Below are 25,671 nucleotides of genomic sequence, written 5' to 3'. Positions count from 1 at the left end.
TAGTATTCTGTTTATTGGTGTTGAAGTAGAGCAAGAAACGAGTGCACCCCCTCCTAAAAAAAACCTGGATCCGCCCCTGCCGGTCCAAAAAGACACTGTGTCCAAGACCCTAAATTGCGAAATTGTATAGCCTGTTTAAGACTTAAGACCCTGAAAACCATACCTTGTTCAGCAGCACATACCCGTTTAAGCTCTTCGCTGAGAGCTTAAGCCCGGTGCAAACGGACGCAACATTGTTGGCCAACAACTCCCAATATTGTTGGATGTTACATGTTTGCACACCTTGTTGCATGTTGTTGCGGGTTGTTTGTTTAAGCTGACTGTCGTCATTGCTGGCGACTTAAATATGGACAGGCTTAGACCTGGGAGCGCAGACGGGAAGATTCTTGAGGATCTTGAAGAAGTTAACAGCTTCCAATGCCTGATAACTGAACCAACAAGAATCACTGACCAGTCACAAACGCTATAGGACGTTTGACGTACAATGAGCACTTTGAAAAATGAGGAACGTACGACCCTGGTTTAAGTGATCACTGTATGGTCTACTGAGAAATGAGTGAGAAAATTCGAAAGCGTAGACCGAGGTTACTTACTTTCAGGCGAATGAAATACACTGATTTTGATCAGCTTAACGATCTTTAAGATGCACTGTGGCATGCGCATGTGGGAGATAAATTTCACAACATAGATGACCAGTATGATTACCGGTACGCTCTCTTTGAGAGCATGGCGAAGGATCACGCCCGCCTCAAGAGGAAAAGTGTGCGTGATAAGGACGTACCCTACATGACGACGAATTCTCTCGTGTAACATCATCTTGAAGTCCCTAATCCTTAACGATGATGACCGTTGTGCCCCGAACCTCTTGTGAAGATGACTGAATGAGATAAAAGCTTTGTCCACTTGCACTGCACAATTTTAAGGAATACTGTGACAGCTTTAGGTGTAAATTAGAGAAATACACCACAACAAACATAATAATAAGCGTTTTTTTTTTAATTTAATTCCAAGAATATGTTTAGCAAAATTTACCTTTATTTTTGATCATAAGCGTGCTTTTATGCGACTGTATTCAGAAAACATCAGCAAAATTTACGACAAATTAAAGCGCTGGATAAGACCCAAGCATTTAACCTAAAGTATGCTCGATAATACATACTGCTCTGAAGCCTGAACATCAAGTCTTCCTAAATATCATTTCCCATACATGATAATCTGGGTTTTTCTGGGGAAATAAGCAGAGCTGCAGCAAACTTACAGGCGAATTTTTGCCTTATTAACCAAATTCGTCTCCAGGGCTTTTCCCTCAGAAAATGGAAAGAAGGGCCCTGAAAAGCCCTGGGCACGAGATCGATCATTAACATACGATTGAGGCTTTTCGTTCTCTGATAATGCTATTAAAATAACATCTCTGAATTTTGAAAGAGCAAAGCAAATTCAGTTACCTGTGAAAATTTGAGCCCGATATTTCAATACCGTGGAGAAACTGGAAACAATGGGTTTGCTTAATTTGAGTGTATTTAGGGCAATTTGAAAGTGGCTTATTCACGGCTCACTCGATTCTGTCGAAGAGAGAGCAGTGGCGAATCCAGGAGAGGGGCCCGGGGGTCCGGCCCCTCCCCTTATTTTAAGATTAAACTGAGGCCCGAGGGGGCCGAAAAAATTTTTTTTGGAGACCGCCCCCCCCCCCCCCGTCTCCTTATATAAGAGGCTGGATGACCGCCCCCCCCCCCCCCCCCGCCCACTTTTCTCAAGGTCTGGATCCGGCACTGGAGAAGGAGGAATAAAGGGACACTTCACCCGCTTTCAGTCTCCCTAATAAACTGGAACACCTCGAGCGAGATACCTGTAATCCTTACAAACACACGCTTATTTCTGTGCACTACAAGCCTATAAGTAGTAATACTCCACTCCACTTTACAGTGATGTGAGAACTGGCCAAGAGTCGGCAGCCTCCCTACCCCAGCCCCGTAAGTGGCGGTCCCTAGGGGTAGGGGTGAGGGGACGACTGTCAGTCCAGACTGTTTCTCTTCTACTCTGAAGGCAACTAATTTGGTAATAGCTTTGAAAAGACTGTTGACAAAGCGTGCCGAAATTTAAGGAGATCAAAGAAGATAAGAACTAATTAATGAAAAATATACTTCACCTACCACCCGTAAAATTTTCTTTGCATAATCTCGTAATGATTTTAGAGCAGTTAAATAAATAAATACGCTTACATTATATTACTGATACTTGAAGCTGTTCAATTTGAAATGCAACAAAAACGCCAACAAGAACTCAATTTGTTTTCGTTATGGAGCTAGTGCGTCGCTGAAATTTTGAATCTTAACTCCATTAACAGAGCACCCCGTTGCAAAAGAATTCGATAAAGGCATTACTCTTAATTCAATGTAGAAAGCCAATTTTAGAGATCTATTTTCTAAACAGCTCGCTAGAGCTAACTTAACTAATTGCATGGTAATAAATATATATGGCTAACTAGTCTTCACTATGTCTTCCCATTAAATCCTGAGCCGAGCGCTTAACTTGAGTTTGCTCGCCATGGCAACACGTCTGTATTATTTTTATCCCGGGTTAGAGCTTACCAGGCTTTGAATAACTCGGACCCAGTGCAATACCACCGTGCGTTACCATGACAACTTGTTACTGTTAGTTACCATCAGTATCAGACTTGCGCATCTCCTTCAAAGTTGGAATCAAACTCGTTACCAGGTCTCCGATCTTTCCTTTCCCCTGGAGAGATATTAAGGAGTGATAGAGAGGAACGGAAATAGAGAAAGCCTGGGAACGAGGTCTCTATTTTAACTTCATGAATCATTAATGAGTTTGAAAAATGCTGATCGAAACTCAATTTATCGTCTTGCTACATTTCACCCTTAAACCATGGGCAATAACGAATAAAGGCCTGTCAGCATGCAATAATCAGCTTTTCTACGCATTTTTCAATGCGGACATGCCTTTCGCGTCTATGGATGAGCAACGTAAGTTAAACTTAGGGTCTCTTTACAAGCAATGATTCCCACAGCAATGATTCCCTGGTATAGATGACAGCATTTTGTTCGCTGATATGTCGGCCATTGCTTCAGCGTCACTCGATGTCTTCTGGATCCGCACCCAGTATGGCAGCAGGAGGGTGAGGTCCGGCACCAGCTGCTGCCAAAGCGGCCGGTTCATCTACAGCCTCTACCAGCCCTGGAGTACCAGTCTTAGTCTTCACGCACTGGAAATCAACATGGCGGCTCTTGCTTTCTTCTTTTTCCCATGACATGCGCACAAAAGGCCGTTGAACGTAGTTGTATATTACTGGATAAAGGTGGAAAAAAATAGTACACTGTGTCTTAAGGCAGCGGTTTAAGAGCGCAACTATTACAAGTATATAACCATTAATACTGTTGAAGTAACGTAATACACAGATATCCCGTAGTCTCTCATCTTAATTACAGATAGTGCTAGAAGCAGGCGATCCACGCGACCGAATTAACACTTCTTGCAATTCAGCAGGCAATTTCCCTGCGCTCGCATGTCCAGTTCACGCTGCTATGTCTCAGGAAAATAAGAAAGGACTTTTAAATTTCGTGATGTGATGTAATGCATAGTGATGTGATGTGAAGTAAAGTGAATTGACATGACGTGACGTGATCTGATGAGATGTGATGTGAAGTAAAGTGACGTGATGTCATGTAATGTGATGCATTGTAGGATTACACAGCACCGAAACTCCTACTTGTGCAAGATGTTCAAATGAAAAATATAAATAGAAAAGGTCAACTCGAGCAGAAAAACGGACCTACGAGAATCACATACAGCGGTACACCGTAATTACCCCATCACTCATACTAATGGGTGCTGAAGATTACCTCCCACGCAGACGTTCTTTTGGCTCTCTATGTTTTTTAACGCTCGTTTCAGCAGACGTTCGTGGGGTAGGAACGCGTTACGAACCTTTAAGAACGTCTGCGTGGGAGGCTACGCTGAAGATTGCCTGCTTTATTTTATTTTCGTTTAATTTCTCGAAGGTAAGGTTGTAGTTGATAAAAGAAAACAATGAAATGCGATAAGAGCTTGACTAATCGTACCTTCAGGCCTTCCACCATTAGGCCGCTGTTTTATCTTCTCCTTGTAAGTTGGGTAACCTGTCAATCAACGTACAGTATGCGGTAATCAGAGGTTTTGTTATGGCCTTTTGCTGATAAAGAAAACTCGTGTGGGAGTAGAGGGCATCTTAAATTATGGGGGGATTTTGACCACGTGTAATGTTCTACTAAGCCACGAGGTGACCATACGAACTGATAGTGTTTCCCATCTAATAATTACTTTAATAATAGTGATTTAAATGGCATTGTTGGTATTTAACGGACCCTTCAAGCCCCAAAAGTGACCAGCAACAAATTTCTCCCAACAATATATATGTTGAAATCAGGCCTTAAGGGGTTAAAATTTCAAAACAGCTGAAAATATGACAGATAACTCTGATTGCAAGCAATGACAACTGTACATCCAACTATACGCTACCTTCTATTCCCAGTCGTATCTTCTTGAGGCCTCTTTCTTTAAGGACTTCTTTAGCAACATCACGGTTTTCAAAGTACTTGAAGAACCGGTACAAAGAAGTGGAATACACAACTGAAAGAGAGTGAACAATGTTGAATTTATTGGCTGACACACTTGCTCATCAAACATGATGATGCAAAAAAAGTAATGGGAACTCTCCAAGGGACAGATTACACTAACTGGGCTGGCTATGCTGAGCTCGCTTGCTTTGCCGAGGTGACTTTTATCCTGGTATTACATGATACCAGCCAACATGGAACCGTAATGTTTAGATTGGAAGTTTTACGCATGAGCAGTGTACTACCCATACCCCTTGTTGAGGTTTGAATCACTGGACCCTGCTTGGCCAGCTTGTTTACTTAAAAAATGTCTAACCTGGTTTAGCAGGATCCTGGCAACATGCTACAGGGATATGTGCTTAATGGGTTGGCTTGGTTGGTATATGTAATCACAATACTGATTTTTGTCGTGTTTAATTAACGTGAAAGATCTCGGCCTACATGTACATGTAGCACACCAGCACGCCACACTGGGCCAGCCCAGAGTGATTCGAACCCTGACCTATGCGATACTGGTGCAGCACTCTAACCAATTGAACTAGCAACTGGGAACTGGTCATTAAATTGTTTCATAACATACCCGGCAAAGACGAAAAAAGATGCAGATGAAATAATGAATTAATGAAATTCACATTTATGGATTATGCAATCAGATGCACAAGTTCACTTAAGCAAAACCACACAAACACAGAAGCCACAAAAATAAAATAGCAAAGTTTAACTGTATAATAATTGAGTAGTTGTGGATCATTATACATTTCTGGGAAATTGGCCACCTACCCCTCCCCTAACCCAACATTAAAACTTACTTCTCAGCTAGGGCAAAATGCTTAGGGGAGGGGTAGGTGGGCAGTTTCCCCGAAATGTATAATGATCCGTTGTACTTACTATGAGTATATTCCTCTCCCATGCTTGGAGGGTACTCCTCGTCCCAGTCCACCACATCATCGTCAGTCAGTATTACTATGTGGCATTCACGATCACCTTTCTACAAAGTACAGAGAATAGATGTACATGTCTGGTTCAATTTTATCCTTGGTTTAAATTTTACTTCCCTTTGTTTTAACCTCATACCCCAAAACAAAGGGAACCAAGGTTAAAATCAAACAACAACATACACAGGAGTTTCAGTAACAATATTAAAGTAGCCAGTAGGTTTGAATAGAGTCACCAACCATAGCCATTAGTCCCCTTCTTCGAGGGGGGTCTGGGGGGCATGCTCCGCCAGAAAATTTAGGAATTTCAACACCCTAAAATGCGATTTCAAGTTTTCTGGGGACTAAATTGAGTACAAAAGAGTGTTTTTCATTTGAGAAAATATAGCTTTCATTCAGGTTTCATAGCCACACAATCAATTATTCTCACAAGCAGTGAACAAAATAAATGTCAATATTCAAAATTAAGTACATTTGCACATAAACAAATTCTGCGTAAGCCAAAGAACAAACGTGAGAAAAATTAACTGAAATACAGCATTTATGTAACTAAAGCATAAAATACATGACTGTAAAACCAGTGGTCCTTGTAATTTACACATCATAATTACCGGTAAGCTTACATTTTCATTTAGATCTTATGATAATTATTTTTTCTTGTTTACAACATTATTAAAACTAGTTGCTTCTTTTTCAGGCGAAAAAGTAGCTGACATGTTTCATCGGGAATCAGTGCTCATTGAAACCCCTATGTACAGTTACAGTAACAGTGACAGATACATGCAGGGAGAGGGGTCCAGGGTCTAGGGGCCATAACACAGTTTTCATTTGGATACTAAAATTGTCGAAAAAATAATTAAGTTTTTCAAAACAGTGTGCAGGAGGTGGGACAGGGCTCAACCTCATCAAGAGTCCCACCGATTAATGACCCATCATAAAAGCTTATAGACAATTCTACGCTTCAGTTGTTATCAACATTCTGTTTTTCAAATGTTGCCTCGATCAAAGATCCTGTTACGTTAATTTTTCTGGTTCTCAGAAGATGCTCTTCTAGTATCTACAGTTCATACTTGTCTGACCTAAATATTATTATTATTGTTATTGTCACACTGTTCTCACCAGGCTGCAGCCTTGCAGGATTCCCAGAAGAAAATCTGAGATGGCGCATAAAAAGCCAAGAAGATGCGTCTACAGTTAAGTAGTTTTAATGGTCAACCTAACACCCCAGCATTTTGCTTAGTTGAATGAATAAAAAACATGATATCAACAGATTCAAAGTTTTCAATTTTATTTCCTTAACTTTCATTGGTCCCATGTACTTTGCAAAAATTGGTGTATACATCACTATCAAATTGCAAACACCCCATCCGCCATATTGGATCAAGTAGGAGGCTCACTTTGTCCCCTTAAGGGGGCCCTGTAACTCCCCAAAGCAAAATCCTGGTGAGAACACTGTTGTTGTTGTTGTTATTATTATTATTATTATTATTATTATTCATTATTATTATTATCATTATTTATTTATTTATTTATTTATTAAAACAATGGCTTGTTAAAAAATATCTTCATCTAGGCATTTCAGGTGCATTATACAGTTTGTAAAGGGTACTTCACCTTTGCGGAAGAAACCATTACAGGAAGGATGAACTGCTCTACAAAATACTGAAACTGATCCTTGGCACCATCATTTGACAGTTCATGAAGAAGATCCCCTGAACAAAGTGGAACAAAAACAATCACTGATGATAAGTTCTTTTGCACTTCAGTGGACACTTCTTTGGATTTTCCAGAAAACTTCTGTAAAATTCAAAATGTGCTTCTCTCAGCTGTGACTAAGATAAAGTGTATTTATCAGAGGTACTTCAAAATTTCAGGTTTGAAATGTTGATTCAATATTTTCAAAGAAAACGGGTTAAAAATCCTGTCATCACAACTTCACACTTGTGCTTACTGTATTTTAATACTATTTCCTAACTTTTGGTAACCTGCTGATGATCTGTTGGTTATAAGGTAAATGCCAACCAACAAACGGCTGACAGCTTTTTTGGAGAGCTGTTCTTCACAGTAGCTGTACCCAAAGTGTGGCTGTGAACGGGAACTAGATTTTGTGTCTCTCATGGAAACTACATAATAATAAAATAATGTAACTTTTTTGGCCAAAATTGTACTCACTCAGATTCTGACATCTGATTACTTGAGCATTAAATGGTATAAGTAGATAGTCACAGGCCTCTCTGAGTTCAGGGATTTGTACACTTGGTGGACAATTAATCACTCCAGTTTTGTAGTAATCCTGCAAACAAAGTATCACATAAGACACACCATTTTCAAATGTATGGACACAATGTGACTTGAACAGTTTTTAAAAGACAAATTAAGAAATTGGACCTGAAAAGTTTTTTGCTCGAGAAATGTCCAACTCTCTGTTTTCTAAGTCATTCTTACACTATAATCCTACAATTTTTAACATTGTATATATATATAATATACACATAACTCTATATTTCTATTACTTATAGTATGTATTATATATTAGATATTTTTTTAATTCACACACATCTAAGTGTATGTATTAATTTATTTAATTTTTTTTGTTGTTGTTATTTATGTTACGGTGTCCCCAATTCGTAACACAATGCTAAAGTTACACAACAGTTCAATAAAGTTTATTATTATTATTATTATTATTATTATTATTATTATTATTATTATTATTATTATTTAAATAATCATTTTGCCATGCATGTTTGTTTTTTGCTTGATAAACCAATCCTGTTCGTTTGTTGATCTGGTTTTGTTCACACATAACCATATCAAGGTCAAACGAAAATCAATCTATTACTGAATAACTGAACTTATTTTTATGAGCCTATGCAAGCTATACTTACTAAAATGCACTTGAACACATTAGCAGAGATGCCCCTGGCTACTTCATATTCTCCTTTTTCATTTCTTGTTGTATATTCCATTGTTGAACCAAACATTCTAGAATACAAGCAAGACAGTACCAGCAAGTAAGAACATACATAGGGTTCTTTAAAAACATTAAAATGGTTTTAAAAAGTTTTTATTATTTTCAAGCTATTTTGTCAAGATCAGACAGTCAAACCTCCAGTAAGCGACCACCCAAAATGTGAAGAGTTAGTTGTCGCTCATGGGAGGTGGTCAATAAGAAGAGGTCTTTTATGAGAAGAAGTCCAGACACATGTTCATTTTGGAGAGAAAGTATTGCATACAATTTTAAGGTTGCAATATATGCAAATCAATGTTATTTCATAAGGTTCTTATCATAATCTGAGTTGCATAATACAAACAGCAAACATAAAGATCAGACCATTGTATCAGTTAATCACTTGTGTAGAAGAGGTTAAAAACAATGGAAAATTCTAAAAACCATCATCCTAAAATACTGTATGGTTGCAGTCATTTACAAGAGGTGGTTGAAAACAAGAAGTTCCAACTATAAAGCTTTGACTGAAAAACTTTTGTGTTTTGGATAAGTGGTTGCTTTTGGGAGGTGGTGGCGTATTAGAGGTGGTCGCACATGGAGGTTAAACTATACAGTGTGTTCATTAGGCATTGGAGACAGGAGAATCCTCCATTTACTGAGCAGAATTCTCCCGCTAATGCTTGATAGCATATGACCATTAATGACCATTTTTTATTCTGACGTGGAGCCTCTTTCAAAATATTCTCCTGTAACATTACACTTTCCTCCTGCTACATCTGTACCAAAATTCTAAACTTAAAGAGAACCCTGATATAATAATTTTTATATTACAACTTCTTTTGATTTCCAGGATTAAGTTCTGGTTACAACCATAACCTTTTAAATAAAAATAGTATAAAGTACAGTGTACACGTGCTCATTATTAATAATAGCTGGTTTTCACTAAAGTGGTAGTTGTAATCAGAATTGTAAGGAGTTATGATCTAGTGAAAACAACTTTATGCTCCTGCTTATGACCCTGTCGCTTATGATTTAGTGAAAAATATGTTGTAGGAGTTGAAAGTAGAAGTGGAAGAACAAACAAATAAAAAATTGTGGGAATAAGCGTTGTGACTGATTTTCCTTCCGCTTTTGCCCCCTGTTGAGACAGTCTCTTTTACACTCTGGATCATAAGCAATGGACTCATTAGCAGAATTGGAAGCAAATGGAAATGTTCCAACTTTGATTCCGTCAAGATTATGACTCCAATAATGCAGGCCAGTGCAAAAAAAGTAAGAGCAAGCTGTAGCTACAATGTACTAGTCATAATAACTAGCCCCACAATTTGTTGACCTGCAGGATTAACCATTAGCTAAATCTATTACTATTAATTTGCTTAATTGTTTCAATGAAAGTCTTATAATAAACAGTTCAACTGTCAGATCAACCTGAAAAACAGCTTTGGATCAACCGGGTTCAGACACCGAACTTTTCATGAGCTGAACCTAATTCAATTTAAAGCCGACCCAAATTATTCAGACCAGCTGCATTGATTCAGACATTGAAGTAAATTCAAAAGGAAAAAAAAAGGCTCTGATAGTTAAACTGAGTGCCAAGATAATATGCTGCAATAATTTATGCGTTTGGTTCAGCACATGAAAAGTTCAACATTCAACATTCAAAGCCCTTCCAAAGTCGCTCCAAAGTCAAAATCTCCGGTTGGGCTTGGCGGGAGGAACAGCTGAGCTGTTCCTAGATGATTAAGACATTCCCAATAATATTAATTCTAGGCGCTCCTCATTGATTAAAACATCAAAATTTTCTTGTACTTAATTTAATGTATTAGGTTGGGCTCATGATAGCTTCAGGGTCTGAACAGAGCCTTACAGTACATTTGCTACTTCATAAAGTCTTACAACTCTGCTTAAAACCTGACCCCAACTCCTCTGCTTGTGAAAACCAGCCATAACAAAATAATAACATAATACCAAACTACAGTAATAGCCCGCATATAAGAACCTGAATTTTTCAATTTAGCCTAAAAAGGTTGTTATATAAATGGTACTTAAAGCAAATTTAGGCTACCGAGGTTCTTAAAATAGGTTCTTATATTTTCATTTGAATTTCACCTGAATATACATATATATTATAAATATCATCTCATAATACAGTTTATAAAATAACTGAGATAGTACGCGTGATCTGATTGGTCAAAAACCTATGGTTTATTATACCGGTAAACCCATAGAAAAAGGCATCCGGACCACGAGCCATAAACCAAACCCGCTATTGATCTGCAAACAACGATTTTAGAAAGGCTAAAAAACAGAACAAGTTACTTACCCAGCCCTTCTTAATATTAAAAACGTTGGTTTCCACATTTTATTACTGAGCCTCACAATTCACTACTGCCATAGCTTTAGAAGTTATAAAGTACAAAGCTGGAAAACAGTCTACATTTCACGACGATGCCAATCGCAGAGAAAGACAATAACTGTGTGAATTTCTGGTGTAGAAAGTCTCTAGGAAAACTTACCCATGTGCCAACCAGCAACAAAACGGATAGTTTTAGCATTCTTGATTTATTTTATGTCAAAATCAAATGCCTTAATGAAAGAAATTGTTCCAAAAAGAGATCTCTGATCAAGATATGGTACAAAATCTGCCGCTGTAGGTTGTAAACAAGCTGCCAACGATGATGAAAGATGTCAGAGTTTCGTGCCGGTTTTTTCCAACATTTGCACAAATTATTCGGTGATATCGATGCCATAACCTACCTCAAACCACCTGACTTCACGAATCGACAAACATTTACGCCAATATGTGGCTACGGCAAAGAAACCTTTCTCCACCACTGACATATTTCCATCGGTCGCTGTACGCGCATATAAAGTTACATGCGACAACTTCGCAAATGCAGCCACGTCGTTACCGCAGCATTTCTTGATCATAATAGTCCAGAAAACAGATCTCAAACCACTGCAGCTTGTAAAAAGTGAATGAAGTCCTCCATTACAATAGCTGTCAGTTCCGTCTGTAACAATGAAATTCTTAAGGATCGACTCAACAAAATACAGCTGCGTACAGTCTGATGTTCAATTAATTTCTACTTTTGTAGTAAACAAACCATGAACGTATTCTTTCATTGTATGTTCGCATGAATATGTGTTGACTTTTCCTGTAAAGCAACTTTCATAAGTTATCATGTAATGAGTGCAAAAACTCGTGTTTTGAAGTGCTGTTGTTTGTTGTTTGACTGAACTGAGTTTTGAGAAAGTTCAACACTATTAAATCGTGAGTCATGATTGGCTTATGATGACTTTAGAGAGAAGACGTGACTTGATCACGGTACTAGAACCATATTTTTTATCGAAAACACTCCATTCTTCTAGAAGTTATTTTATAAAAGCAATAGACCACACTTTCTATGGGTTTACCGGCGTGATAACCCACGCGGGATGTTGGGAGAACACGAGAAAAGCTTGTAAATCACGAGCCGAAGGCGAGTGATTTACAAGCTTTTCGAGTGTTCTCCCAACATCCCGCATGGGTTATCACGCCAGTAAACCCATAGAAAGTGTGGTCTATTGCTTAAATAAATCATTTATTTGTACCATAGAGCAATGCCTATAGGCAGTTCAGTGCAGGTACAGCATAATTATGTCCTAGACGATGATCTTAATTCAGCAGTTTCTACCTATACACTTTTACAGCAACCCCACTGATAAGAACCTAACTTAAAATTTTAGCCTAAGTAGGTTCTTATGTGGAGGGGGCTTAAAATGAAAATTTTAGCCTAACAGGTTCTTAAAACCCAGTTTCTTATAAGCGGGCTATTACTGTAATGCTAAAGTCATTGCTGAACTCAACTGACATCTACATGTATAACAATAACCAAAGGATTTTAATCAATGAGCAATATTTTGAAGAAATAATAACAAATATAACATTATTACAATGTACTATTATTATTACAATATTCATATTATAATAATAAGGAGAAAAAAATAAATGCAGACTTGAGCATCACTGACCAGTGAACTCAACTAACAAGGACACGACTTCACATTCAACTCTGTGAACAAGCGGGACAAAGCCTAAGAATATGGCTTAAGTTTAATTGCATGAACAACGTGAGCTATACAAACTTGAATTAAAATATCACGTCTTACAGCCCATTTTTAGTCTCCGTATTTACTCTGACTCATTTAAAAGAATAAAATGCCCTACCTCCCGAGCATGGTGTTTGGATGAGCGATGAACAGCGATCTTTCCACAACAAAACGTGTATCGTCAACTACAAGGGTAATTTTGTCGGTCGTATAATCAGCCACTTGAGCGTTTCTTGGTAAAATCTGGGTCACCACTTTGTTTCGTTGCTTCTGAATAATTGGAGGCGAACGAACGTCTCTGCGAATGTTATGATCCATTCTGTTTCTTGCTGTATTCCTCTGCGGTTCTAAATTATTCCTCGCAAGGTGTCTGGGAAAATCTCGGGGAGGAATGTCAAACGGAACGCGAGCGTTTAACTCCTCTAATTCACTATCGGTGGAGTCTTCTTGTTCGACTCCTACACCCTCAGCATTTTCCTCTAGGAAGTTGTTTTCCATCGATTTGACTACCCGCGACTTTCATAGATAACAAACAAGCTCTTGCTTGTCATTAAATGGATAAAGCTGAAGTTTCACATGAGCAAATGGGCCAGAGATGCAGTGAAAGACGCTGTGAACTTCTTCCAACACGATGATCTTGAGATCTTGACGCTTTCGAAAAGATACTTGTAGTTTTCCCCAGAGTCTTCTCTGATTTAGCGGCAAGTCCTGGGGAGGAGTCTTCTGTTTTGTCTTTCTTTTTAACGTCTTTGCACAGGCAGCCCAAAAAAGTTCATAAAATGTCGGCAAGTCCACGGCAACAAACTAATGAGTGGTGCCGTATCTCCCAGTTGTTAACCTGAGATCAGGCCCAATTTTAGCGGTTCTCATACATTCTCTCTAACGGCTACCGCTAATGTAATTTTCAAAGCGAAACGAAAATAGAGGCTGATCTCGGATCAGTACAATTAAACTTGTAGAAAAATATGAAATGGCAAACTGATCCTTACGGCAAGGCGATGACGAGGTAAACAAAAGAATAAAACAAAAACATATATATTTAAACAAATTGCCCAATATTTCGGTTTGAAAACAAACCTTCTTCAGGGGCTAAAAGAAAAATGGAAATAAATTTAAAACTTCGTTACAAATAAGAATTTGAAAAAGTGATAATAAAAACAATCCGTCCTGTACCAATAACATCTCCATCGTTTTTATTGTGCAGATACCTTATATTATATATATTTGTTTAATTTTTTTGTTTACTTCTTCATCGCCTTGCCGTAAGGATCAGTTTGCCGTTTCATATTTTTCAACAAAGTTTAAAACGAGTGAGCACAGCACCCCTTCCCCGGGTAGTGAGACAGGCTAACGGACCAGATTACCAGCATCAAAACCCACGACTAAGAAGGAAGATTGTATGTAAGACCCTGAAGAAGGAAGGCTCGTGCCTTCCGAAACATTAATAAAAGAAATTCCTGACTGTAAAACCAGCCTTGTTCTTTTGTTTCTATATTTCCAATTATAGCTGATTATATCCTTTATTAGGATCCAGTCTTTTTTTTTTGTAAGTTGGTCCTTGCTTCCAAGATTAAAATTTACAAGTTAGGTCCCCTGAAGAGCCATAATGGGATTATGGCTCTTGGCCCCCTCTATTTATCCTTAAATTTTGAAACAGGTTGTTTTTCTAAAACTCTATAAAAAAAAAAGATTCTGTACACTTGGGCGAAGAAGATAGGTCAACATTCAGGATCCCTTTGAAGAGTTATTTTGCCCTATTACTCCAACTGCAATTGAAATGGTAAACATATTTTGTGCTAAGGAGTGAGCTGAATACCAGTAAATACAGGTTCTTAGTCACGGGTTTTTACTGTATTTCATATTGGGCAAACTGAGTTGGAGCGAAAGCATGAGCAAAGAATATGGAAAAGGTGGAAGGGTTTCTTTTCCCCCTTAAAGGCCCAGACACGTCAGACTGAGAAGAAGCAGAGATGGGAATAGCTTCCTTTCTGTTTCCTTTACTTTCATTTTTCTTTTTGCCCTTTAGGAGGGTTTGTCTTGCAAACCAAAATATCGTGCAAATTTGTATAATTTTTGTGTTTTATCATTTTAAACTTGTTTTGTTCCTTCTTCATCACTTTCTCTTCTTTGGGGCTTTACACTGGGGGGTCTGTGGCACTTCTCATTATGACGTCATCCACTGTTAGAGCGCATGTAATGTGCTCTCCATCGCCCTTTCACTTTACCAATATTTTAGGTTAGCAATGTCGTTATAACTCTTCGAGAAATTTAAATGACATCTCGTCTTCCCTCACTAAAATGTCGGAGGACTATTATGAAATATTAGGAGTCCCAAAAACAGCAACAGAAGACGACATAAGAAAGGGCTATCGACGGCAGGCGTTGCGATGGCACCCCGACAAAAACCCGGACAACAAAGACGCGGCAGAGGAAAGATTTAAGCTGGTTTCGGAGGCATATGAGGTCCTTTCTAACAAAGAAAAACGCGAAATATACGATATGTATGGAAAAGAAGGCCTCTCGGCGACTCCGACACATGATGATGATGTATTCGCCGCCACCTTTCAAACTTTCTCCTCTCAAATGTTTCGAAGCCCAGACGAAGTTTTCCGGGAGTTCTTTGGCACTTCTTCCTTTGACGATATTTTCGACATGGCGTTTCAAACCTTCGCTGGCTTTCGCGATTTTACCACCGGTGAAAACACTTCTACAAGGCGTAACAGGGGACGAAATTCGGACTTCTTCGACGCAGATGCTTTCGAGGATCCGTTTTCTAACCGGTTCTTTATTGACGAGCCTGATTTCATGTTCGACAACAGATTCTCTGACTACGAAGGCGGTTCAAGAGACAGAAGGCGAAGTCGTCGCGGGGACAACCGTAGAAGCTCTGAAGGTCGTAGTTGGGACGACTTTCCAACATATAACGATCCTTTTGGAGGCTATGGAGGGATGTTCGACCGTTTTGCGGATTTGGAGAGACATATGATGGCAACGATGCATAGAGTTTTCGGGAGATTTTAATGGCCGCTCAACCTAGTAACAGGACAATTTTAGCTTTATTCTCACCAGAACTTTAAAAAAACTGGTTTTGTTTATGGAAGTATGCATATGGAGCAAGCAAATAACATGACGTGTTCCAGGCGACAGGGTATCGAGGAACCAGAGACAGACTGGTAAAATTAGTAGTAGATGAAGTGAGCCATGAACTTGGCATATCTTGGCTTGACTAAGGTTATAATATTTTTGACAAGACGTTTTGTTAATTGTTGAAATAACAAGATGTGCTATAGCACATCAATAGTTAAGCGTACAGCATTGTCACCAGCCTGTTAATAACATTATAAAATGGCCTTTCCCCATGTAGTTTTAAACTACCTTCCACCTTACCTGGTAAAGATAAATTTCATGCCCCTGGCCTGATAATAATAAACAATTTTTGAATATTTAGTTTCGTTGCTAAATGCAACGTGCGTTTCATTGAAAAAATCAGCCAGTTAGAAAGTGATATATGATCCTGTCGATGTAAGAGTTTCAGTCTCAAACAAGCATCAGGTCTGATAGGGGGGGGGAGGGGTCTGGACCCTCCTCCTGGATCCACCAATCAGTCCTCTTCACCCTTTTGCCTTCTAGAATGTGTGTAATGTAGTTGTAATGTCTCTATATCAGGATGAAATCTCAGGGTACCTCGTTCCCAGAAACAGTGCTTGCTACTGTTTTTCTTTTAGTAATTTTACAAAATTGAATGAAATTTGGAACTTTTGCATGTATTTTGATTTAGAAGACACTCTACCAAAAGGGAATGATGTTTTTCAAGGTCCTTACATAAAATGTCAGGCTTGTTTTGCACCACATATTTAGCTGGTAATTGAGTTTAATAGCAAATAGACCTACATGTATTTTAAAGTGGATTATTTTAGGTGCACACTAAATTTTATCTTTATGTGCAAAAGAATGTTTGCACGTACAGGGTACATTAGAATCCTGATTTCTCAAACCCTCAGTTTTATTGCCGATAATAGAATTAGAATAAAACTTACGGTAACTTCCCTTAACCAGTCAAACCTCCCAATAAGTTGAAGCAATGTGGTTCCAAAAATCAGGATTCTACTGTATTATGATCAATGCTTTTGTTTTGCTTTTTGTTTTGTGCAGATACTGAAGTAAAAATTATAGAATTTAAATAACATAACTTGACATTTGTAAAACTAGATCTTACATTCTACCTGTTCTCTGTACTAGTAGCTTTGTGAAAACTAAATTTCAGTGCAGCCATTAATGCGGACACTGAGCGGGGCATAGAAAGTGTCCCTCTTAACAGGGTCTCTGTGTTAAGGGGGTTAAATTTGAAAGAAATGTAAGGGCATTCTTTGCCCAGGGACAAAACAAACTGTCGGAAATAATGAGGTGCCTGTATTAAGCGGGTTCCCGTAAAGCGAGCTTTGACTGTAGTATTGTCTTGTGTCAGCCAAGGAGGGTTTTTATGATTATTTGTCTTGACAAGTTTATGGATAATACAGGAACCATAAAAACATCTTAGGCCTGGTTTAGATACTGAACTTTTCAAGAGCTGAACATAGTACCTTAAATTAAAAACATTTTAAGTTTGTCATCTTAATTAATCAGTAATAATATTGAAGAACACCTATTATAATTTGGAACAGCCCAGCTAATCTTCCTGCTTTGCTCAGCTGGGAAATTTGACTTTGCAACAATTTTTTTTTTCATTACAGAACTTTTCATGAGCAATCGTCATTATAGTATTATAATAAATTCTACATTTTTAACTGACATGTTTGGCCATTTTATGAATCTTTGTCTCAAATTGAATCAAGTTCAGCCCTTTATGTTCAAGGTCTGAAAGATCAAAAATATGCTTTTTTGTTAATTTAGACAACCTAAATTTAATTTATTATTAACTAAAAATTCCACTCTTGAAATGGTTGAAGTCTAAACCAGACCTTAGATATTAAAGTTATTTTGACATGCAAATTTGCTGATTTAAATTTCAAAAGGTAAGTATGAAGTATAGTTTATTTATAGTCACACCAGCTTAAACAAATATTATATTTGAGAAGAGTTGTAAAGTGTTTTTGGGACAGATGTTCCCTTTATAATAAACAACGATTGAGAAATATAAGTTGAGTTGCGGTTACTTTTTATTTGTGAATTCCTCGGTGCCTTTTTATTGGATACACGTAACACTTGTCAATACAGTCTTTTTCCTCTCAGCAACAAGAATTTTGTTGTAATTTACAGTCTACTAAAGTTCCAGCAGTGTGGTGTATGCAGGTAAGAACTGTACAAAATGTAGCACATTCTGAACCAAGAGAACTAACAATGTAATTTCCCATAAATATAAGTACACTTTCAAGATGTTGCAAAAAGCTCTTTGACTTACTGGTAGGCTATGATCACACTATCATACAAGATAGCTTTTGTGCCAGCATGAAAACCATACTGAATTGGGCCTCTGTTCACATTTCAGCGCGATTTATGCAATGGAGCGAAGCTGGGCAGCACCAATCTTAGTCTCCCTTACAGCCATTTTTTGGCATGTCATGCAACATTCCTACCAACGTTGCGTGACATCCCATTGACTGATTGTTAAAAACTCTTGCACTTTATATGTAAAGAACTGGCCATGCAGTCAGCAATTTTCAGCACAGATTTAGTGATACATAAAGTGTATCTCTTAGTAGAACTGTTACATGTATAGTCTGTTTAATAAACTTAAGGGTGCGTACACTTCGGTCACAACGTTTTCATGTAAAAATTAATAATACGTAAGAAATTATATTGTAAAAGATATTACAATTATTATTATTGAAGATGTGCCCAAAAAGTTATTGTATAATAAGAATTTCCATGCTTTTGTTTTTTCAGAAGCTGAAAGTGCCCTTCATAACTTGGGAGACATATTTCCCACATTTGATTGGTGGGTATTTATTTGAGCCATCAAGACATGAAATCTTTGCCTTCCAGTCAGGGTCATAAAAGAACGCCACAGAACGTCTTGGAGTGCATCGCTTGAGTTCTTCTTCTGGTATGATGACTCGGTGAACCTGTCACCAGATAAGCTGGTTAGTGATTTCATAAGATTTAGTTGCAGAATTATCTGCACTTGGCTTCTGCAATCTTGGTAGGTTCTTTTAAAACTGTTTCAATTCATAGTGTGGGCTCTTTTTATGCCAGCTACCAGAAACCTTTTTTGTTTTTTATTTGTTCCAAAAAGCTGGCTTTTATCCATTCTTTGAAAATGGATATGCATGTCCAGGGGGAGGGGGTAATCAACAAAGTTTTATACCGGGAGGCCCCATGCAGCAGTCTAACTCCTTACCCTTTTATATACCATTATTGACAAATGGTACATCTTTCACGTACCTAGTTTAGAAATTGGCATCCTTTTTAACTGCTTATAGATCACAAAACCAGAACATTTTCTCAACTTTTTCACAGGCATAAAATGTGTCTGTTAGCCCTTTTGGGCATTTTTACCGACTAAAATGACATATTTTGCTACCCTTAAATATACTTGAACACGTGAAACCCGTAGCCTTTCATATGCCTGAAACCTGAAAAAGGAGGTACCCCTTTCGGGCGGAGCTTTCCTGTAGAGGCCATGATAGGGAGTACCCCCTCTCTCACACAAACACACACTTACCAGTATGCAAGAAGCATGTTTTCCCATAAAATTACAAGAGATTTTTACCATTTATTTTTAATGTGGCTAAGACCGTGTTTTCAGTGTCCAAAAATGACTATCTAGTGAAACCTCGCTAAGATTACAAAAAATTTTTATTGCAAAGGAACAAATTTATGAAAAAGTTACCTGGTATTAAGTGGAATATAGTATTATTGGCCTGTTTATGAAACTTTAGGTGTTACAGTTAGTGGCCTACTTCTTTACCGTAGAGACGAACTTATCAGCAGTCCATCGCTGCATCAAGTCAGCAATGTTGACAATTATTGTTCCAGGGATTGGAGTTGCAGAGACGAAATTCTTTTCTCTATTGACTACCTGTACAATGAACGAAAAAAATGGCTCATAAATATTTATGAAATTTCATTAAATGACAAGGAAATGGAAAGTAAAGGAGGACTCTAGCTGTTTGTAATATGCCATTAGTCCCTTCAGTTCATCCCTGTTTTACCAACAAATAACCCACCTTTCTTCCACCTGATTTTGTAAAATTTTTAAAATTGAAAGAAGCCCGAAATTAAATTAAGAATCTCCACCCTTGAGAGTGGGAGCCCAAGCTGTATAAATCACTATCCACTGGATAGTGCAATTGGTTTGCGTTATACTTATCCAATGGATAGCGATTTATCCGATGGATAGCGCTATCCATCTTTTGAACTACCGGGGCCAGAAGAATAGCTGGGACGTGCAGGAGGGTTATGGGAGGTTGTAGAGGAAAGTAGGAGAGGTGAGCAGGGGAGCTGGTGGGAACCAGATTAGAGTGAAATTATGCAACGATGCTTAAAATTTTGAATTAAAAAAAATAACTTATAAAGAGTGTATTAAGCCAGGAAGAAAAAGATCAGGAGCTGGGAATGCAAAGTAAGGGAGGTGAGAGGTTTGGACCTCTGTACCCCCAGGATACAGAGATTCAATACTATACACTGTAAGGCAGTTTTTTATTCAGATATATAACAAAAAAATAGATGAAAAGGTTATCTAAAATCATGGCTGGGTGTCTACAGATTGTAAATTGTGTTTCTTCATACTTCCAAACCTCCTGCATCATCTTGAAACAGAAGAGTTATTCCTCCATAATCTGTGTGTTCTCCACATCTTATCTGCCCTGGTTTGATGCGCTCAAAGTCAGTTATTCTTGGGTAGTAGTTAAAGCGCAGCAAAGCTGTGCCCCACTGCGTACCAACATCCTTGTAGTAACTCTTGAAAGTATCTGCTGGCTAAAGGGTGATGTAATATAATACATCAGATTATTAATGATATTATTAATAATTAAATTAATTAACATTATTACTCATAATTACAAACAGTATGATGATCAGTGTAATTATTTGGTTTTCTTTCAAGTCACCCGAATGTCATTAATCTCTAGCCTCAATAAAATGCCGCCTGAAGTTGAATTATTTAAGCTGTTTACTTACATGGCATCATATATTCCTCTTTGTTTTTGTGTACTGGCAATTCATATAGTAAGTGGCTTGTAGAGCATATTTTGTGGTTATTTGTGGACTCTCATAGCAACTATGACTAGATTAAAAGGAGTGATTTGTTGAATGTTCAAGTCAGTTTATTATTTGATTTTAACAAGCAGCATTATATTAACCTTCAGTAAGAGAGAGTTAAATAATAATTATAATAATTTAATAATAATTTCTTTTTATGATCAATGCATTTATTTTCATTATGTTAATAGTTGATAATAATGTGATAATAGTTATAGCTGTGAGAATAATGTCGAATTTTATTTTATTTAGTAGGATAATGCATGTGTAGTTTCCTTCATCCATCAGCTTCCACTCTCCCCCCTGTCTGTAGCCTTTGATCTTTTAAACAAAAGAAATAATTTGATAGGCTGTGAATGACCTCTCTAACAAGAATGCTCTTAAAAGCGTTAAGTCTCACTTAGAGATTAGATGAGAAATGAGGAGGCGATTAATTCTACATGAAACAGGATTTCGTCACTAAAAGTCTTTCACGTCCCCCTTTATCGACGGCTGAGTATTCTTCAGGATATTTACGTTATATATCGAATTCAACAATTTGTTTCTGAATTGATTGAGTACGCGTGTAGAAATACACACAAATCAAGGGCCTTGATTCAAGAGAAATTACATCATTGCCAGAAATCAAAAACCTGATGAATATGGCACATCATTTTACTCATGGCCAAACATAAACTGCATGCTCATCACAAGACTCATTTGCATACAACAAAAGTTTTCAACACCCAATCATACAGACTTTTCTTTTTTTGACCACACAAGTATCCACTTGTTCCAAAAGTAATCAGCGCTTTAAAGCTATAGAATTTGTGGACTGACCCGTTCCGGAAAAGCTCGACACCTTTTGCATTAATCTTTCTTAGCTTTCTCATAAAACATATGCATGGTGCTCCGACATGTCGCGATTCTCATCCCCAGTTTCCACAATCTCCACTAGGAACGCCTGGGACTATAACCCCCTTTTGGCGCACGCACACGAAAAAAAAGAAATGCTTGCATTTTTAGAGTCATGCTGCTAAAGCAAATGAGACTAATAAGACCTTAAAATTGCCTAGTTGGAAATTTATATTAAAACTGATGTTAAAACAATTCTCAGCTCTCGCTCACCAGTCCTAAACCTAAAGCCATTGCACACAGCACTCTATCACCAAGAAGACTTAGCACATCAAATAGGGATTTGACTGCTGGTTGAAGATCAGGGACTTCTGTGGGCCAGCGCTGCAAAAATTTGAAAACGATACCAAATCAATTTGTGGGCTGATAAAACTGAGCACTAGGTGGAGGTGCATGCTTAAGTGCAAATAACAAAATTATTAATTGTGTTAGCAGCAACTAACCCTTATAAATTATTATGAGGAGCCAAAAACAGTACCTCGTGGCCCCAAATATTTGAAATGTTTTGATTTACAGGGTGTTTCTTTCATGCATGAATGCTTGTTTTATGATGGACACATGACCTGTCTGATCCCTGTGTTCACTGTAATGCTCTACACTAACTCAAAGTATGTGAAGAAAAAAGTTAGTGAAAACATGGAACTGCATGCATATCATCACATTTGACAATAATTATCTTCCAAAAAGTAGATGTGCCACCTCTTTTCTGAGAGACCCCCATGGTTAAATTGATTTGATTAAAAAAGGGCCACTAACATTTAACACTAAGCATTTTGGATGGTCACTTTAATAAAAATTATGGTATGTTGAACTGTATAACATTAGGATTTGATTGTGGGTCACTCTTGGGGGATAAAGGGTTTGGTTCCTTGCATCCTTGAGGTTTCCTTAGTACTAAATTGCATTGTTCTAGGCCCTGCTGTTAAGAACAATTACTAACTGCAAAAATGTATATATAGAAGAACCTCTTAATAATCACGGGAGTTCAGGCTTGAGGAGTAATCATCGATTGTTTATTGCGACAGTGCTGTTTCGTATGGTCCGAAATTGTAGGACCACACTCGTCTTACAATTTTGGACCATACGAAACAGCACTGTTGCAATAAACAATTGATGATTAAACTCCTGAAGCCTGAACTCCTGTAATTATTAATAGTCAATGCTCTTCAATTAAATGAATTGAGCGGTCTACGAAATACATTCTACCCAGAATATATTACAAGTATAAAAGAACCTACATGTATCCACACTAACATTTATTTTACATTTTCTTGGTTGTCATCTTTCTGGGGTTTTTTAGATATAAAAAAGGGGTTTTGGGGACTATTAACAAAGGTTGAGAGAACACTGCGAGAAAATAATCACTGCTTGACTAATTTAATCTATATGAAAACCACAAGTTACTTACAAATTTTTTGTCATCAAAAGCTCCAATGTCAAATGATTCCTTAAGATCACCTGGCTTTGTTGGATCAGTGCTGAGTTGACATGCGAAATGATAATTTGTATGCGTAAGTATAATAAATTACGGTGGTGGACAAAACACTGACCCCCAGTCTATTGATTACTCCCATATGGACTACCCTAAAATGGACTATGTCGCTAAAGTTTAGTGATTAGAGTTAGGAAACTGAGTGAATCAGTTCCATTTAGGATCATTATACTGGGAAAACTGACCTGAAACTTCATTCACTCAGTTTCCTGACCCTAATCTCTCAACTTCAGTGGCATAGTCCATTTTAGGGTAGTCCATTTGGGTAGCCCATGGAGGTAGTCCATGGACTGGCGGTCAGTGTTTTGTCCACCACCAATAAATAATTTATTCTGAACATTACTATACAATAAAGGCCCCAGTGCTTTTTTGATGGATACTCAGAGAGCCACATTAATGACTCTTTAATGGCAGATGTTTACTTCTTTTGACAGTCCAGCTGACTTTAGGATAGGTGGCTGCTTGCAAACAAAAATTGTTCAGTTCCTGATGCAGCTGACCTAAACTAAAGCTTGGTCTGTCAGTGAACACAATTAGGGTTGGGGATCCCCTCAACCTACCACTTATCGCTACTTCAATATTATTATTAACATTGTTATAATACTTATGCTGATCAACTAAACGTAACACAACTGATTTTTAGTTTGACTTACATTTCCCTCTCCAAGGCTTCCCAGCCATTGGCATCTAGCTCACCCTTTTTCCCATATTTTTTTTTAATGCCTTTACTGAGTGTGAAGAACTTGTCCATAACATTAAATGTTTCATCCACCTATCAAATTAACAAAGTAATATTTTCTAATTTAATTTCTTGCCCATTTTTTTGACATAAAAGTACAACGGTACAAGGTTTATTGTTTAGTTATTATTCAACATTTGCTCTTAAAGCATAAAGGGCTCATCTAGAGAGCCTATAATTATGCTATTTACAATGTAGTTAACCTTACACATGAAGATTGAACAATACAAAACAAGGAAAAAGCACGAACAAACGGTTTAAGCAGAATCAGTCTAACAATTAAGAAACAAACGATTGGTCACACTTCCAAAATCCCGGCAACATGCTGTAAATCAATCAAACAAATCATAAACAAAACCCTTTAACCCAACTAAAGTTTTAAAATTATAATTTAAGAAATTAGAATTTGATTAAGCAAATCAGTTGTTTTTCTTATCCAATAACAATGCCATGTATTTCCAGGTAATTGTGAAGCAGAGGCAAACAACTTTTCACATGAGTTTCTTCATACAAATTTAAAATTCGTTAATATGCTGTCAAGTCACCCTAGTCCCCCAAGTCACCCCAGCCACCCAAGTCACTCTAGTCACCTAAGTCACTCAAGTCCCCCTAGTCACCTAAGTCATCCTAGTCACCCAAGTCATCCTAGTCACCAAAGTCTTAATCTGTCAACTGACACTCAACCAATGCTCAACTGACAGTATAATGCTACTTGGCCAATATAACAGCCGACACTTGACCCACACATGTACACAAACCATAGAGGGACCGATATTTCGAGCGACAGTCGACCGAGATGTTGGTCGACACCCCCCCGATTCACCATTTTCACATAGATCATGCACCCTGTTTACTTCCCAAAACTTTGTATAATCATTGTCGTGGATTTCTTTTAGGACGACTGTAATACCCAGGTGAAATTGGAAACAATGGTTATGCAAAATTCTGGGGGTGGGGGAGGGGGGTACAAAGCAAGGTGCATTATGGTCTATGTGAAAGTAGTGAAAAGGACACATGATCCGAAAAAACAGCGAATTGAGATTTGGTGATAGATAACGCTTTTTTTTTTCGTTTGATTCCCCTCATTCCCCGCTTTGGCCTAAATTTGATGAAAACGAGTCGATTTACTTACGAAATGACTAAAAATCGCGCTAAGATTTCCGATAAAAAGAAGAGAAGAGATAAAATTATGGATTCGGTAAAACTAAGGTCATGACCAATTTCCTTGTGAAGATCTGGCTACCTAACCTTTGCTTGTGTGATTCCGTGGTTCTTCAAATAAACAAATCCCACTGTACTGAACGCTTCGTGGATTTGCCTTGCGATTGCCTGCACCCTCTCATCTGAAGCTGATATGGTTTCATGGTCGACACTCAATGTGGCAAAATCAACCACAGGTATTCCTGACACTGTCTCCATTACATCTGGAAGAAATACTTGAATCTCTTCGCTTATTACTTATGCAGGTGTTTGGTGCTACGATGCATACAAATTCAAAGAAAAATTGCGTGATCACTCCCTGATAAAAATATGTCACGCTATAATATTTTACAGTCACGCTATTTCTTGCCATGCACTCATTAACAACTTTTAAGCTGGAAAAATAGTAAAAAAATTTTAGCGCAGTGCAGATCCTAAAAGGAAGCTTTTTTGTAGATATTTGAGTTGTTTGGACCCTTTCGCTCCCATTCGCAGCATTGACTCACAAAACGTCTCTGAGTTACCTTGCCGGTCAGCAGCTATCCCTGTTAGTACCA

General features: G+C 37.9%; 3 protein-coding genes across 5 annotated transcripts in view; 1 reads left to right on the top strand and 2 right to left on the bottom strand.

Moving 5' to 3' along the window:
* LOC140932671 (BTB/POZ domain-containing protein 10-like) overlaps positions 1–13,225 on the bottom strand; it is a 34,128-nt gene extending 20,903 nt beyond the window's left edge. The window contains exons 1-8 of one of the 3 annotated variants that reach the window (XR_012164980.1): positions 12,709–13,225; positions 8,437–8,533; positions 7,721–7,841; positions 7,163–7,260; positions 5,502–5,601; positions 4,516–4,626; positions 4,080–4,136; positions 3,036–3,306 (exon numbers count right to left, since the gene is read on the bottom strand). Coding sequence is in view for 2 of the 3 variants with exons in the window: in XM_073382189.1 (XP_073238290.1) it covers positions 3,092–3,306; positions 4,080–4,136; positions 4,516–4,626; positions 5,502–5,601; positions 7,163–7,260; positions 7,721–7,841; positions 8,437–8,533; positions 12,709–13,088 (1,179 nt within the window). In the remaining variant the exon portion in view is untranslated. Of the gene's footprint in view, positions 1–1,738; positions 3,307–4,079; positions 4,137–4,515; positions 4,627–5,501; positions 5,602–7,162; positions 7,261–7,720; positions 7,842–8,436; positions 8,534–12,708 lie in introns of those variants that run through there. The other 2 variants (XM_073382189.1, XM_073382190.1) reach the window with 2 other exon arrangements.
* Positions 13,226–14,789: 1,564 nt separating this feature from the next.
* LOC140932669 (dnaJ homolog subfamily B member 6-B-like) lies at positions 14,790–17,727 on the top strand. The gene has a single exon (XM_073382187.1). The coding sequence runs from the start codon at positions 14,889–14,891 to the stop codon at positions 15,609–15,611; it is 723 nt and encodes a 240-aa protein (XP_073238288.1). The 5' UTR covers positions 14,790–14,888; the 3' UTR covers positions 15,612–17,727.
* Position 17,728: 1 nt separating this feature from the next.
* Positions 17,729–25,595, bottom strand: LOC140932667 (uncharacterized). The gene is made up of 7 exons (XM_073382184.1): positions 25,163–25,595; positions 23,829–23,947; positions 23,092–23,161; positions 21,897–22,007; positions 20,319–20,507; positions 19,498–19,608; positions 17,729–18,652 (listed from the first exon to the last, which is right to left on the bottom strand). The coding sequence occupies exons 1-7, from the start codon at positions 25,331–25,333 to the stop codon at positions 18,470–18,472; spliced, it is 954 nt and encodes a 317-aa protein (XP_073238285.1). The 5' UTR covers positions 25,334–25,595; the 3' UTR covers positions 17,729–18,469.
* Between the last annotated feature and the right edge of the window lie 76 nt (positions 25,596–25,671).

This window comes from Porites lutea, chromosome 4 (genome assembly GCF_958299795.1).
Source record: "Porites lutea chromosome 4, jaPorLute2.1, whole genome shotgun sequence".
NCBI classification, from domain to species: domain Eukaryota; kingdom Metazoa; phylum Cnidaria; class Anthozoa; order Scleractinia; family Poritidae; genus Porites; species Porites lutea.
This window is presented reverse-complemented; position numbering and strand designations above follow the sequence as displayed.